This window comes from Alligator sinensis, unplaced genomic scaffold, assembly GCF_000455745.1.
Source record: "Alligator sinensis unplaced genomic scaffold, ASM45574v1 scaffold883_1, whole genome shotgun sequence".
Lineage (NCBI taxonomy): Eukaryota > Metazoa > Chordata > Crocodylia > Alligatoridae > Alligator > Alligator sinensis.
The window spans coordinates 2,269,543-2,283,970 of record NW_005842009.1 but is presented as its reverse complement, the minus strand read 5'-3'; the positions used below and the strand labels follow the sequence as shown (position 1 = coordinate 2,283,970).

Here is a 14,428-nt window from a genome sequence, read left to right as displayed (position 1 = left end):
GAAAGATATCACATTTACCCAAAGAACCTGGTCTTCCTATGTCCTTAGACCAATACAGCTACAACCAACAGCTTTATTGTGTATGTATATACTTCCTTCTGCTTTCTGAACTTATCCAAGATTGGGGCAGAGGCATAGACTGTAGGGGGATTGACCATGTGCCTGTTGGATCAAAGGCAAAGAAGACTTTGAAAGGTGTTGTAGGTGTTTAAAGTTGCACTGAAGCACTTCCTGGGATTTTCACAAGCCCCTGGTTGCACAGTAGAATAGGCTACTGTGCATGAAATAGGCTACTGTGCATTATAGACGCACCCATTGAGACCTAAAGTGGAGAATCCATGAAATCCCTCCTGCTTCATAACAGACTCTGCTTCATAAGACCCCAAGGCATGTCTAGCCTGACATTTGTATCTTATTACATGTAGACAGTAACTTAGCCTAAAGGGGTTGAAGGCTTCATACAAACCGGACTGCCTAAGGGGGCTCACACTAATGCAACCCTAAGGGGATTTTTGGTTAACATCGTACGGAAGATTCATTAATGGATACTATGAAAATTCAAATCACAGCTGAGATTTTGAAGTGACGAGTGAGTCTGCAGCTAGTTTTTATGGTGCACACCTTGAGACATTTTACAAAAGATTTATTTTCAAGAAGTGCCAAGCACCCATCCTCTAAGAAGATGAATATCTTTACAGCATCTGGCCTCCAGGACCTAAACTTCATTGTCACTTTTAAACATCTTATCCTAAACTTTCATCTGTAACTTTCTAGTAAATATCTTTTTAAAAACTAACACCACCTGTTAGTGAACTGTCTGTCCCAGGCTGATTTGTTTCTGGAAAGAGATTATGAAACAGGAGGGATTTGATAATTATAAAAGGCAGAGAGATTCAAGTACTGGGCACATACTTGAAAACGTCTTTTCCTTCCTACTTCTAAGGAAATTAAATATCACTTCCCCAGAGGTTTTTCATGATGCTGTGGTAATATGACATTTGATTAAGTCTGAGCAAGTCACCTATCTATGACCTTTCCTAAATTCTACAGATCTATTTTAGATGATGAAAATTATTCTTGTCCATATGTCATCACTTCATCTTTTATATTTCAGAAGATAGAGATTTTAAATGACTAAACTATACAGGATGTTCCCTGCTGCTCTAAGAGTTTCCAGTTCTAAAGGCTGTGATCTTCATGGTAGTGACACCAGTCACTGGGGACTACACTGACTTTTTAAATGCCAGGGAAAAAAATTGAATATGGGTCAAGCTGAATTTCACAATTGAAAGCAGTAGTTCTAGTTCCAGTGGGCACTGAGGAGTCCAGGCACCTTGGTTTGGTTCCTAGGCTTTCCACTGATTCAGAAGTCATGTGGGAAAACGAAGGAATGTTGAAGGTAAAGAAAGTTAGGATAATACTTACAGAACATCACAATTGGCAGCAGCAGGGATGCTTTTGGTCCCTGTCCCCAGAGTTGACAGGTAACATCTCATAGAAGCCATCATCAGTGGTAGACCTCAGTTCTAGTATCCACAGTGTCCAGAAGTCCTGGGAATTTATGGCGTAGGTGATTTGGGAACAAACCCTGCACCACCTTACTCAAGTGCGTAGTATTATAGGCCACAGCAATGCCAGAGAATAGCTAAGGACAGAAGCAGCAGACACTGTGCATAGCTGAAACTGCATGGGCCATGTCTGACAGCCAAGGGAATTTAAATAAGCTGCAATTTGGGCAAGACGACAGGGCTGGTATCCTTAACTCCTCTTACCTATCTTTGATGGGAGAAAAATGGTCCAATAAAACTAGGCCAAGATAACTCTAAGCCTAAATAACAACGCAATCCTACTGTACCAAGCTGCCATTCTGTATTTCCACCATTTTAATTTCATCCATTGAAACAGACATCAGGTAAAATAGTACCAAATAAATCACGTGAGCACAACCAGGTAATCAGTGTGTGTACAACAGTGCCTGAAGGGACAGCATAGCCACCATAGATAAGGAACTGATGTAGCAGTCAGGAAGCTTGGCATTTGCTTCAGTCATTATTAATTCTTTGTGAAACTTCAGGTCACTTATTTCTCCATGGACATGGACACCTTTACCACTTAAACTGGTTTAAATCAGTTTAAAAGTGAAGCAGCCAGACATACAAGCCTGTTAAAGCAGTTTAATGCTGCCTGGAACAGTTCACAAGCATACCAGGAAAGCCAAGTACTATTTTGAACCGGTGCCTTGTGAACTGGTTTGGTGTTACCTTTGGAAACCGAGTGTTTTATGACACGGGCTTGGTCAGTCCTCCGGGCATCCCACGCTTCAGCATTTCTCTCTGCTCCCTTCTCCCTTCGTGGCCCACTTCTGCAAGTGGCACCTCTGGCATGCAGTCAGAACTCATGTTCCCTACGCACACATCCACCTTTCACCACCTTTTGCTAGCATTTGTTAAATTAATGAGCTCCCTCACAGTGCTTGTTCTGTAAAGCCATTTAACAACCAGCTGTGTCCTCAATCCTTATTTGACAGGGGCCCCCATCATCTCCCTCCTCCCCCCTGGAAATTCGGAAGCACGGATCCAAGAACTACCCCTTCCCAGGCACTCCAATCAGGCAAACACACAGCAGACTTTGGTGAACTTCAGGCTATCAAAGTTTACTGAATTTGTGTTTAGGAGAGAAGGGAAAGCAGAAAAGCGAAAAAGCCCAAGCCCCAGGCCACCCCCATCCATCCCAGGATCCCCAAAGCACGAGTGCAAGCACTCCCTCCCACCCGCCCTTGCCTATAATGAGGCCCACTGGCCTCGGTGCTCACTCCCACTGTGCGGTGTCAGAACAGCAGCATTGCACACACCATCGTGAACAGGTTCCCAAACAGTGACATTTGGGAATTGTTCAATTTTTAAGTGCATCTGCACCCTAGGTCCCAGCTCCTCCCCTGCAGAAGGAAGCACTAAGCGTATCTTAAGAACTCTTTTGTGAGGCTATAGCAGCTCTAGGACTTACGAGTGGGAGGGAGAACTGGAGAGGGATTGTATTGAATAGGAATTTGTATTCAGTTTTGAAAGCAGTGCTCCCTCCTCTCCCACCTCCTGATATTTAGGAAGGCACACCACTGGTATTTAGGATGCACTGCAAATTTGGGCAGGATGGAATTATATGGATGCATTGAGAGATGTTTGAGGGAGTCAGTTAGGCAAGGCAGGACATGTCTTTGGTTTCTGTGGATTTTTTTCTTCTATAAAATATCCTGGATCTGGGACAGATGCTTTGAATGACAGAGAGGGCTGCACAGGTCTGGGAAACCAGTTGCGAGGCAGGATTCTGGGTTAAAAGATTTAAGACCTTTTCAGCATCATAAATTCTCCCAGAACTCATGTTTACCCAATGCCAAAACAGTCTGATATATAGCAAACCTCTTAGGACAACTTCATATTCTGCCTAAGAGTTTTCAATGCAATTTGGGATAATTCCCCATATGCTACTCAACTTGTCTGCCTTTTTAAAGCATCACTGCAAAAAAAATCAACTCTTCAACCTGTGTGTGAAGCAGTGTGTAATACAGCATATACAATTCCAAAATACTAAAGTCCCATCTGTTTCAACCATATATCCAATGTACTGATGAGTTTTTTAAAAACACCCTTGTGTTTTAATGTTACCACCTGCAAGGGCTGACCAGTTTGTATTTGCTACTCAGGAAAGAGGTTGAAATTGTATAAGCTCAGGTGAGGTCATTTTTTAACTAATCAACCGCTTTCCATTTAGCATGGGGATATGCAAGTGGGCACTGATCTGCAGACATTATACTATTTAGCCAGCTTCTTTACAACTTGGGTTCAGAGGGCAATTAAAAAAAAAAAAGAATTATACTAAGGAACCCAACCCTAGGGAACATGGGGGTCACAGGATTGCCAGATGTGGTCTGTATCCCATCCTAATGTACCCCCTTCTTCCTGCAGATACACTCCCCCTTTATTAGCACTCGCCATTATCTATCTTAAGATGGCCCTCTCTTCCCTGCAGGAAAACATGCTCAGTTCTCTCTCATCTGTTCCAGGTGCTCCTTATAAAAAGTACTGCAAGTTTTGAGTAAAAGGCATGAGTATATAACCCCTGTATATCCCTCCCTGTATAACCACTGGCCAGCCTCTACTATTGGCCTCAGCCAATTCATGGTCTCTAAACAGAAGTCTGCCGTGTTTAAGATGAACTTAACATTACACATCTTGGAGGCTTCCTTTCCACATTACCACACTTTTGAATCAAAACGGATTTCCCCCCCACCCCGATCAACACTACTCATGGGGGTATGAAGCTGGAAATACACTGCCAAGGTATATATATGGGTGCCAAGGAACTGATATCCTTCCAACAGACAGAGTGCTCATGTCATACTTCCTACATGGCAGGATCCAGATGAGTGCTGGTACAGCTGCACTGTATACATTCAAATATAACTTCCTAAAACAACTTAAGGGACTGTGAAATCTGGTCTGTGTTCCAAGCAGGTGCAGTATCTGAACCTTCTTTGAGTGCCTGTGCTGATTTCAGTTTCCATGCTATTTTTCTATTTTATCTAGTGTTTTCCTCTGCTCTGCTGCTGTGTGAAGGGCCCCTATCATCAAAGTAGATGGGGTTTACAGTAGAATCAGTGGAACTGACTGCACAAGGTAAAGCAAACACAGAAATGTGTATTCCCACCCAGTCTTTCAGTCAAGTCTAAACCATGTTTTCTTGCAGGCACCTTTTCCGCACAAAAATTGACCCCCAAAATTGAGGTGCATGTATTAAATCAGGGCAGCTGATTTTTTTTGCCCAAGACAGAAGCACCTTGCTTTGATCCCTGCTTTGCAGTGCAGCACCTCTGGTATTACTCTTCAGGCAGCTGATGGAGTCAATGGCCCATTGTTCTTCACAGGTGTTAAAGATCATCTCTCCTTTCCAATGGTCTTGACCTTCCACTGATGAAGCTAACCTTTCTTAGGGGAAGTTTACTGTCTGCTAGTGTTTTTGGTCTTGTCTCCTATTTCACAGTTCTTGAACTCTTTTCAAGATCAGAAATCCATCCATAGAGACCAGTTTTCAGCAGCAGCTAAGCAGGAAAGGGAGGGCAGTCAGTTGAAGATTAGCCCCCGTCCCTGCTCTCTCTCACTGTAAGGAAAATTTTATTTTATTTATAATGCCTTTCAAAAATAAAGTGCATATGATATTTGGGGTATGTTATATTGCGAGAAAAATACAGCATTAACATATCAATTGTCTTAACATTTTCTAGATAGACTGTTTCTCTTTAAAGAAGAAAACTTATTTCAGCCCTTCATACTATGAACACTGATACTGCATTTCTCTCAGTCTGATCAATAAAAAACAGGATGGCTGGTTTCACTTATTTCTGGTTAGTTGTATTCTAGCTATTTGTCCTAGCACAATGTTGCAATTATAAGCAGATAAAAGTTTCTATGTAAACACATTATTTTAAAGTTATCCTCAGAAAGCCACTCCTAATGATTTTAAGTTTTCTGAACATAAAACCTGCATTTTGGGCCTCTGTGAGAGAGTGGAAGAAGAGCTGGGTGAGGGACCAGGGTCACTGGAAGGGAGAATACTCACCGCAGGTGGACCGGAGTGATGGGAGACACCCGCTGCTCCCTCTGGATTGGCAGAGGGAACCCACAGAAAGGCATTTCTGGTCCCAGAGCAGGATGGCAGGGGAGGGATGCCAACAAGCCCGGTGATGGGACATGCTGGGCTTCAGCAGCTGATGGGATCCCAAGTCCTCCAGTAGGTGGACAAAAGGAGCCTGTTAAATCAGAGGTGGCTGAAGGACCACAGTCAGGAACCTGACGAAGGAGTACTGGGGAACAGCAAGGATCTAGCAAGCAGAAGACAGATGTAGTGAAGACTGTGCCAGGCCAGACCACAGTAAGAAGCTGGCGTGACTGGGAGTGAAGTAAGAGCCCTAACCTGGGCGGAGACAATCAGAGGGCTGTGGATGATGCAGCCTCTCCTTCCTTTTGTGTTACTGGGTGTTGTTTTCATTTTGATAAGCTTCTCTCTACTGTGCCGGGGAAGGGAGCAGAGAGCCCCAAATGGAAGAAGGCCTGTGATTCTGGTGTGCAAACTGGGTGTGAGACCAAGTGTCTGTTGAACAGAGACTGATTTAATTCACGTGGATTACCGCAAGGGTGCCTGTTATATTTATTCAAAATAAACAACTGATTTGACCCCAGGAAGTGTTATGTAGGCGATTACCTGATGAGCTGTATATGGACTGGTTCGGAGAAAGAGTGCTCTATGAGCAGAGGTAACCTGACTTGTGTTATTGATTAAGAGACTTTTATTTGACTCCATATAAACTGATCTAGGATGTGGGCACTAGAAATCATGGATTAGTCAATTCGCATTGCAAATTAAGGAACTCGTTAATGAGCTGATATAATGAGAGAGTGGGTCAATCTTGCTGTGTGTGAATTAATCTAAGCTGGTAGCCTAGTGGCACCTGAATAAACTTGAATTCTTTTGGGATATAACCATTGTCCTTCCTCTGGCTAGCGAACAGCTGCAGGGATTGCGATGGTTCAGTGAAAAACCTAGGTCAAAGACACTTACCATCTTGCATGGTATGGAAAGGGTGGAGTGTAAGGGGAGGAGGAGCCCCACAAGAGCTCCCGGAAGGGCTCAGAGCGATTGTTGGCCTTTCTGACTCCAACTCCCAACTAGATTTGAAGCATCATCAAGACCTGGTGGGCGAGGGCAGAACATCTGAGATAGAGGATAGCAACAATCCCTGACTATTCCCCCAGATGGCACACTCAAGTAGAACATCCAGAAGGCAAGGCCCCCAACCCTACAGTATAACATCTCGACAGCCTCAACTGCCTATTAGTTCAAAGAAATATACAATCAGTAGAAGAAATAACTAAACACAGCATGACTGCATATAAACCATCATCAAATGTTGTCAAGCAAAAATAGTCTTTATTCAAATTTTATGGAAACAGGGATCACTTTACTTTGCAAGACGGGGGAAAAAAAATAAAATAAAAAAAATTTAATATAAAACAAGGATATTGTCACAATACCAGAATATGGAACTCTACTTTCCCCCACCCCCATGGATTACTGAAGGTATCTATTTTCCTGACTGTGCTATTCACACCTCTGTAAGTCCAAAAATATGAAACAAAAAGTAGTATGAAACTTAAGACTTAGCACTTTCACTAAATGGCAAACATCAAAGGGCACCAAATCAAGGGCAAAGATTGCTGAAGTCACCATACCTACCTATCAGTCATCATTCCAACCTCATCAACCAATCGAAGTACAGTGCAGCTTCTCTGTAAGGCTGTTCTTGGAAAACAAGGCAATTTTGGTGGTCTAGGAAGAATGGTGTTATAAAGGGGGAATCTTTCTACAGGATAGCAAATGAGCTGCTTAGCCTTGCACCAGAAAGCATTACAGAGAGGGAGCACTGTATTAAACAATTATAGACACACCATTAGGATAGTTAAAAATGTACAGCATTGACATGTGTTCTACTTCAATCACTTGTGCTACAACTACCAAACATGTACAAAAGACGTCTCATATAGTTCCAGGTGTGGTTGCAGCAAACTTAGGACCTTGAGCGAGATCTTGATCTAGATCGGGAGGGTGATCTAGAGGGAGACCTAGATCTAGACTTGGACCGGGACCTGGTTTTGGAAATAGATTTTGATCTGGAGCGAGATTCTGATTTGACATTTAGTTTAGACTTAGAATTTGACCGAGACCTGGACCGAGATTCACGACTTGCGTGCATGTCCTCACTCTCGCTTTTTACCTCCTTTTTGTCAGATTCTGGTTTTAGATGCTCCTTGTCCTTGGACTCCGATCTGGATCTAGACCTGGACCGCTCATGGTCTTCCTTCTTTTTCTTCTTGCTACTAGATTTGCTGTCTCGCTTGCTGTGCCTTTTGCTCCTCTCGCTTTTGCTGCGGCTCCTGCTTCTACTCCTGCTGTCGTCTCTGCTCCTCTTCCTTCCTTTCCTCTTGTCCTTACTCCTGCTACGACTCCTGCTCCTGCTCTCATCTCTGCTCTTGCTTTTGCTCCTGCTTCTAGCCTTACTGATGCTCTTCTCCCTCTCTTTACTCCTACTCTTCTCCTTACTCCTACTCTTCCTCATGCTTGTCCTCTCCTCTTCCTCTGTTCTCTCTTTGCTCCCACTCCTGCTCCTACTTTTGCTCTTACTCTTTTCCTTGCTGGGGCTCCTGCTCTTTGCTTTCTCATCGTTGTTGTGAACAGCACTCTCTGCTTTGTCTTTACTTTTATTCCGGGTTTTCTCTGCGCTCCGGCTGCGGCTCCTACTTTTATCATCTTTGCTTGGACTCCTGCTTTTGTCCTTTTGACCTCTGCTACGGCTCTTGCTTCGACTACGGCTCTTGCTTCTGGAACGGGACACAGACCTGTAAAAGCACAAACGGATGGCCACGCATTAGTCTTTTCTATGTGGTTTAAGGCTGGTTTGCCTTGAATTGTAGTATGCAGATAAAAAATAAGTATGAGAAAGGAGCGCCAATGCTGCAGAGCTAGGTCAGTGCCTCTTATATTTAAACAAGTGCCCCACTTTCACCCACAACGAAGGTGATAATGTACCTGGATCTTGATCTACTCTTGGAGCGACTGCTTTTGCTACTGACGCTGCGGCTCCTGCTCTTACGAGAGCGTCTGCTTCGAGAGCGAGACCTGAAACAAAAGGAAATGGGTTAACATTGGGTCACTACAAAACCACAAAAGGAGAAGCCTCTTTGATTTGGGGTGAGTAAGAAGCCCCAGCCTTAAAGAAACAGTGGTTGCAATGTCTTCAGCCATTTCTACTCCATATTTCAGAAAGCTAGCAGAATGCTTTACAGAATAAAAGTTGTTGACATTCCTAAAGTGCCCATCTTCATAACACTAACTACATAAATACATTCATTCCCACCTGTAGGAAATGTTACATCTCTGAGGATGAACAGGCTGTCATTCTGAGAAGCATGTCTTTAGGAATGGGAAGAGAAAATGACTCTCCAAATGAACATGGAGAAATTCTGCATGGAGTGAATACTGTTACCCAAGACAGCTTAGCCAGGACAAGATGCCTCCCTTCCTTCAACAAGAGATGCTATGGGACTGATGACCAGTAAAATCTGTGTATTGTGGGCCTCTCAGGATAGGTGGGCTAGAATTAGACATATCCCCACATCTAACTGCAATTAGATTAGAACATAGAGCCTCAGCTGTATTACGAACAAACGTACCTCGAATGGCTTCGACTTCTGGAATAGGAGCGGCGCCGTCTTGACCCAGGTCTGTCTTCTACTAACCTAATCTTTCTGCCATTTACTTCTGTCCCATCCAGCTTTTCAAGGGCTCTTTTCATATCAGAATAGGATTTGAACTCAATCACACCTTCATTTTTTCTGCCTTTATGTGCATCTGCATATGTCACTTCACCTGCCTGACGCATATAATCCTAGGAGGAGAGGACAAAGGAAAGAAAAAAAACAATGTCTAAGAATTCACATATTTAAGCTGATCGTTTATTCTGCCTGCCCACTCTTAAGTGCAGAAACATTTGTTCATTTGAAGTCAGAGAAAAAAGAAGAAGAAGAATTCACATCCACACCATCTTAGTTTTAATTAAAGGTTCAAGTCACACTGGTAGTTTTATCCATAGAGTGCTGACTGGCAGGCTCATATTGAAGTTCCTGAGCAAGCTAACAACTGCTGTGTAATTTTAGCGCTAGAACTAGTGAAAGGTGACTGGCTTAGAGGTCTGTAACAAAACAAGGATCATACAGGCAGTGACAGTACCTACTTTTCTTCAGCTACAGCTTAGACAGTGTACCTGCTCACCTGTGGTAAACTCAGTCTCTCAACTCATTCACCCCCTGGCCTCTCAGCTTCAGCTGCTCAACACAGTATTTGGTTTTGTGACTCATGCAACTGGTTATCAGGAAGAGATATTACTCTGCCCAAAGCAAGCTGGCCGACAGGGGAAACTTTCATGCAGTACTAACTTAGGCTGCAATAGGGGCTGTATGTACAAATGAGAGGTTTATGGTTCATTCCTACGGCAAGAGCAACTCAAAAAAGAACCCCACTGAATCCAGCACAGCATTGACCAGTGCATGCTCCGTTTAAGGCAGACAAGGTTCCTTGGGTGAATTTGATATCTTTTATTAGACCAACCCAAATGGTTGGAGAATAGTTATTAAGCAAGCTTTCGGGTTCAAAAACCCTTCGTCAGGCTCAGGAAGCTGCAGCAGTCGGTGTGTGCTCTTCCTGGATGGGATGAAAGGTAAAGAAGCCTGACGAAGGGTTTTTGAACCCGAAAGCTTGCTTAATAACTATTCTCCAACCATTTGGGTTGGTCTAATAAAAGATATCAAATTCACCCAAGGAACCTTGTCTGCCTATATCCTTAGACCAACACGGCTACAACCTAAACCCCTGCTCCGTTTAAAGCATTTGATACCAGATATCCGAAACATTTACAAATTAAAACAATAAAAATGCTTAAAGGTTGTTAGTATCCATTTGAACTACAACTACACAATCTGTTCTGGACAGGCTTGTAAGAGAAAAAAAAAAGGCTTGTGTGGAACAGGAGGCAGTTTCGTGATGATGTTTACGTCTAAACTTTACTGTCTCGTTCCAAGAATTATCCTAATTTTAAAAAACAAGGACATTGAGGCAAAGGGGTCAAGTAATTTGTTCGACCCCTTTGCCTCAAGGCTAACAGGGTGCCCATGAAAGAGTCAAAGCTCAACCCAGATTTGAGTCAGTCCTACATGAAGACTCCTCAGCCATACTTCTGATACACTGGCAAAGCTCTCAACAGTTATTAAGGTACAACATGAAAAAGTAAGTATTTTATAACCATGCTTAAAGCTGTATTAAAGACATACTCTCCCCCATGTTTCTCATGTAACTGGGACGACTGGTGATTGGCAGCTTACAAAGAAACTTTATAAAGAGCACTTATATGACTGAGGGCAAGGGAGGAAAGACAAAGAGAGAAGACACTTGGCACATGCTAATCACAGCCATATGTACCATGGCCTATTCTGCGCGTTTCCATAAGAGTCATTTCCCCAAGGAGAGGCTCTCTCTGTCCCCAAGCATTTTCTTTTCGACTGTTACTTTGTATGACTTCTCTTACCGTGCAAGAGAATTCATCTCAGAGTTTCTTTAAAAATGGCCGAGTTGTTAAAAGAGTAAAAATACAGTTTTTTGGCTAAGATAGCTCTAGCTCCTCCAATGTAGAGGAGACTGAAGTCATAGGAACATAACTCACAGATGCATCTTTCCTCAGTCAGAGTTGACTCTGCAGCAGTTTAGAGACGAGACTTTTTTCTAAATACATCTTAAGGCATGTTAATTGACCTTTATTAAATGATAAAATGAATATTCTCCAACTGGTCCACTAACAGCATGCATGTATACAGATTTAGATGTAGTAGGTATTTCCACTGAGTGCATGACACCTCAGGATCCTGTACAAAATACAGGTTTTGAAGAACGGACTATTTCGTAAGTGTTGTTCTCTAATGGGCACATATTATACATGTTAAAACGAGAATTTCTGAAGTAGTCAAATATTTACAGCGCAGGAGGTTTAAGAGACTCATCATGGAGCGATCCTTTAAAACGCAAGGCTGGGTTAGTGTCAGGGTAACAGCCTGGACAAGCTTTCGTTAACCCCAGTAGAGCCAAGCCATTTGCTCAGCCAAGATGAAGAAAGGGGTCCCATACCTTCAGGTCTTGCCAACTGCAACGGCTTGACAGATTTTCCACAATCAATCTGTACTCTGTACGGGTAGGAGGACCGTACTTATCTCTTCCACTTCTTCTATAACCATATCCACCTTTAGGAGGTGACAAGCAGACAGCAATACTTCAGCTAGGGAAATGGAGTGGCTTAGTTTACACCCCAGACAAAAACTCCTCTGCCCAATATACCAGCAAATACATTTAATCTTCACCCCACCCACTAGTCTAAACTACATTCTCCTTGTTTAAAATATAAAATTACAGAGATAAAACATTAAAAAAAATATATAACTACAATACTTGCACATAATTACAAGATGTATAATCATATAGTTACAATTAAAAATTAACATGCAATTAAATTTAAGTTATTAAAAATTTGTTTAAATAAATTTTGAAACAAGAAACCAAATCACTAAAGCCAGTTTACTAATGTTACTTACATTGATTAAAGGTTTTCTGAATATCTGACATGAATAAAGATTTTCAGGCACCTATTTCAGTTTAATCTCATCTGTCTCTAACCCTTGGGATCCTCACCACCCAGGTCTAATGGGAAAAGGTTGCGGTCGTCACATGGCTTCCTTTTTTGGTCAGCCAAGGGCCACAAAGGTCAAAGAGCCACTCATGGAAAGGTAACCCAAGGTCAGCAAATGGAACAGGCAGTCATCTTAGCCTCAAAGGACTCTTTTAATTAAAACATTGAGGTCTTTGTTAAGTCTATGTTAAACAATCACATTACAAATAAACCATTCAAATATTTAAATAAAAATAACAACATCAATAAATGGTACAAGAAATTGCATTCATTCATTTATCAGTTAATTAAATTAAAATATTTTATATACAATTAACAAATAGATACATATTCAGATCAATATTTACATTTACAATTACAAAAGCAAAATAGTCAAACTTCATATCATTATCTTTTAAAAAATTACTTTTCTTTTTAAGTAAATATTTTATAAAAAAAAAGTCACTGAGATACAAATGCATTTTAGTGCTTACTGCGTCCAGAACCATAACTGCTGTCACGACGTGGGCCCCTGGCATGTTCAACAATTACTCGCTCTCCACAAAGGTCTTTGCCGTTTAGCTCATAAACGGCATCATCTGCATCACGCAGATCATCAAACTCAACAAAGCCATACCTAGGAGGAGACAGAGACTGTTCAGGAAAAAACTACACCCACCCAAGGTGTCTATTTATCAACAGCAACTCACATCAGAGTAGGAACTTCCACTGCCAACGAAGCTTGGGACTCGGTTACCTTGAAGCAATACTTCTCTCTCTCTCTCTTCCCTCCTCCCTTCCTTCTCCACCATTCAAACCTTTGTTGGCCACCAGTGGCCAATTCCTGAAGACTTCAGGTCAGGGTCCCAGCCCAAGGATCCTACTCCTCAGTTTGTCGGTCTACAAGGTAGAAGAGGGCTTAGACATCAGCGTTTTACTCATTGTTCTACTTGACTTAAGGAATTTCTCGATACCTCGGTACATCCACGTTTGACACTGAAATATTACTCCACCTTGTGTTTGGAAGCTGCTTGTGTTCCTTCCTCAGAAAATGCCAAAAGAGGGCAAAATATGAATGGATGCCAGGGAAGGGGTTTATCAGGAAGGGTGACCGATTTCACTCTTCACTGTGGGCAGTACTGATGTGTTTGAGTAAGAAAAAGGACTATGTATGCCTGGTCCTATTGGTAAAGAACAAGTTTCTAGATAGTCTTGTGTTAAGGAGCTTCCTGGATAATACTGAATAAAATATAACACTTGAGGATGCAATCCTATCCATATTGGTCATGCTGAAATCCCATGCTCTGAAACTATGAAGTCTGTGTGCAGGGTCCCTACAGGATTGGCCACTCACCACTGTTACATTCACAATTAAAAGACTTTGTCAACAGCTTTAGATTTAGAGCTTGCAAAATGCCCACACAGAAGAGCTTCATACATGCATAATAGCACTGTGATCACGGAGCTCTCCACAGGCATGGCAATCTGCTGGTCAGAGCAGATTGCAGCCAGGGCTGTAGTTTGCATAGCAAAAAATGCTGTGCCTGCTTTGCTAACTGCTCTGAAAACACAAATAGGGAAAATGCAAGTTAGAGGAAGCCAATAAGAACATATATTTTAGAAATAGGCCTTACATTTGAGTGGGCATTTTTGGCATTCCAGTCAACTTGCCCAAGGTCACACAGCAGTGCTGGGAACTCACACCTCCTAGATCCCAAAACTAACTGTGCAGCGATTTTATAAATACACAAATAATTTAAAATTAGACAGGTAAACCCCAATTATCCAAATGAATAGGGGAGGGGTGGAAGAGGGGACAGCATCAGAAACTGCTGACGACTTGGGTGCAGATAACAAGAGTTTACCCCGCTTCACTTACCCTGCCACGACCCAAGTTCAGGCGTCCTAGTCTCCCCTGCAAGAGCTGATGATACCACAGCCCTGTGCAGCACCCCAGGGAGCCCCGTTTCAGCTGGTTGCAACATCTCTGGCTGCTGTAGGGCAAACAGAATCCTGAACTCAGGTCTTAGCAGGCAAGTAAAAAAGGAGGAAATGATTTTCAGACATTTGATTTTCAAATTTGTGTATAATTGTAATTCAAAGTCTCATCTCTTC

The 14,428-nt window shown here is 42.4% G+C and overlaps 1 protein-coding gene across 1 annotated transcript; it reads right to left on the bottom strand.

Moving 5' to 3' along the window:
* Positions 1-6,956: 6,956 nt before the first annotated feature.
* On the bottom strand, positions 6,957-13,297 carry SRSF4 (serine and arginine rich splicing factor 4). Its single transcript, XM_025201955.1, has 7 exons — positions 13,288-13,297; positions 13,071-13,131; positions 12,808-12,950; positions 11,779-11,891; positions 9,279-9,493; positions 8,635-8,724; positions 6,957-8,444 (listed from the first exon to the last, which is right to left on the bottom strand). Exons 1-7 carry the CDS (start codon positions 13,295-13,297, stop codon positions 7,616-7,618), a joined length of 1,461 nt encoding a protein of 486 aa, XP_025057740.1. The 3' UTR covers positions 6,957-7,615.
* Positions 13,298-14,428: the final 1,131 nt, after the last annotated feature.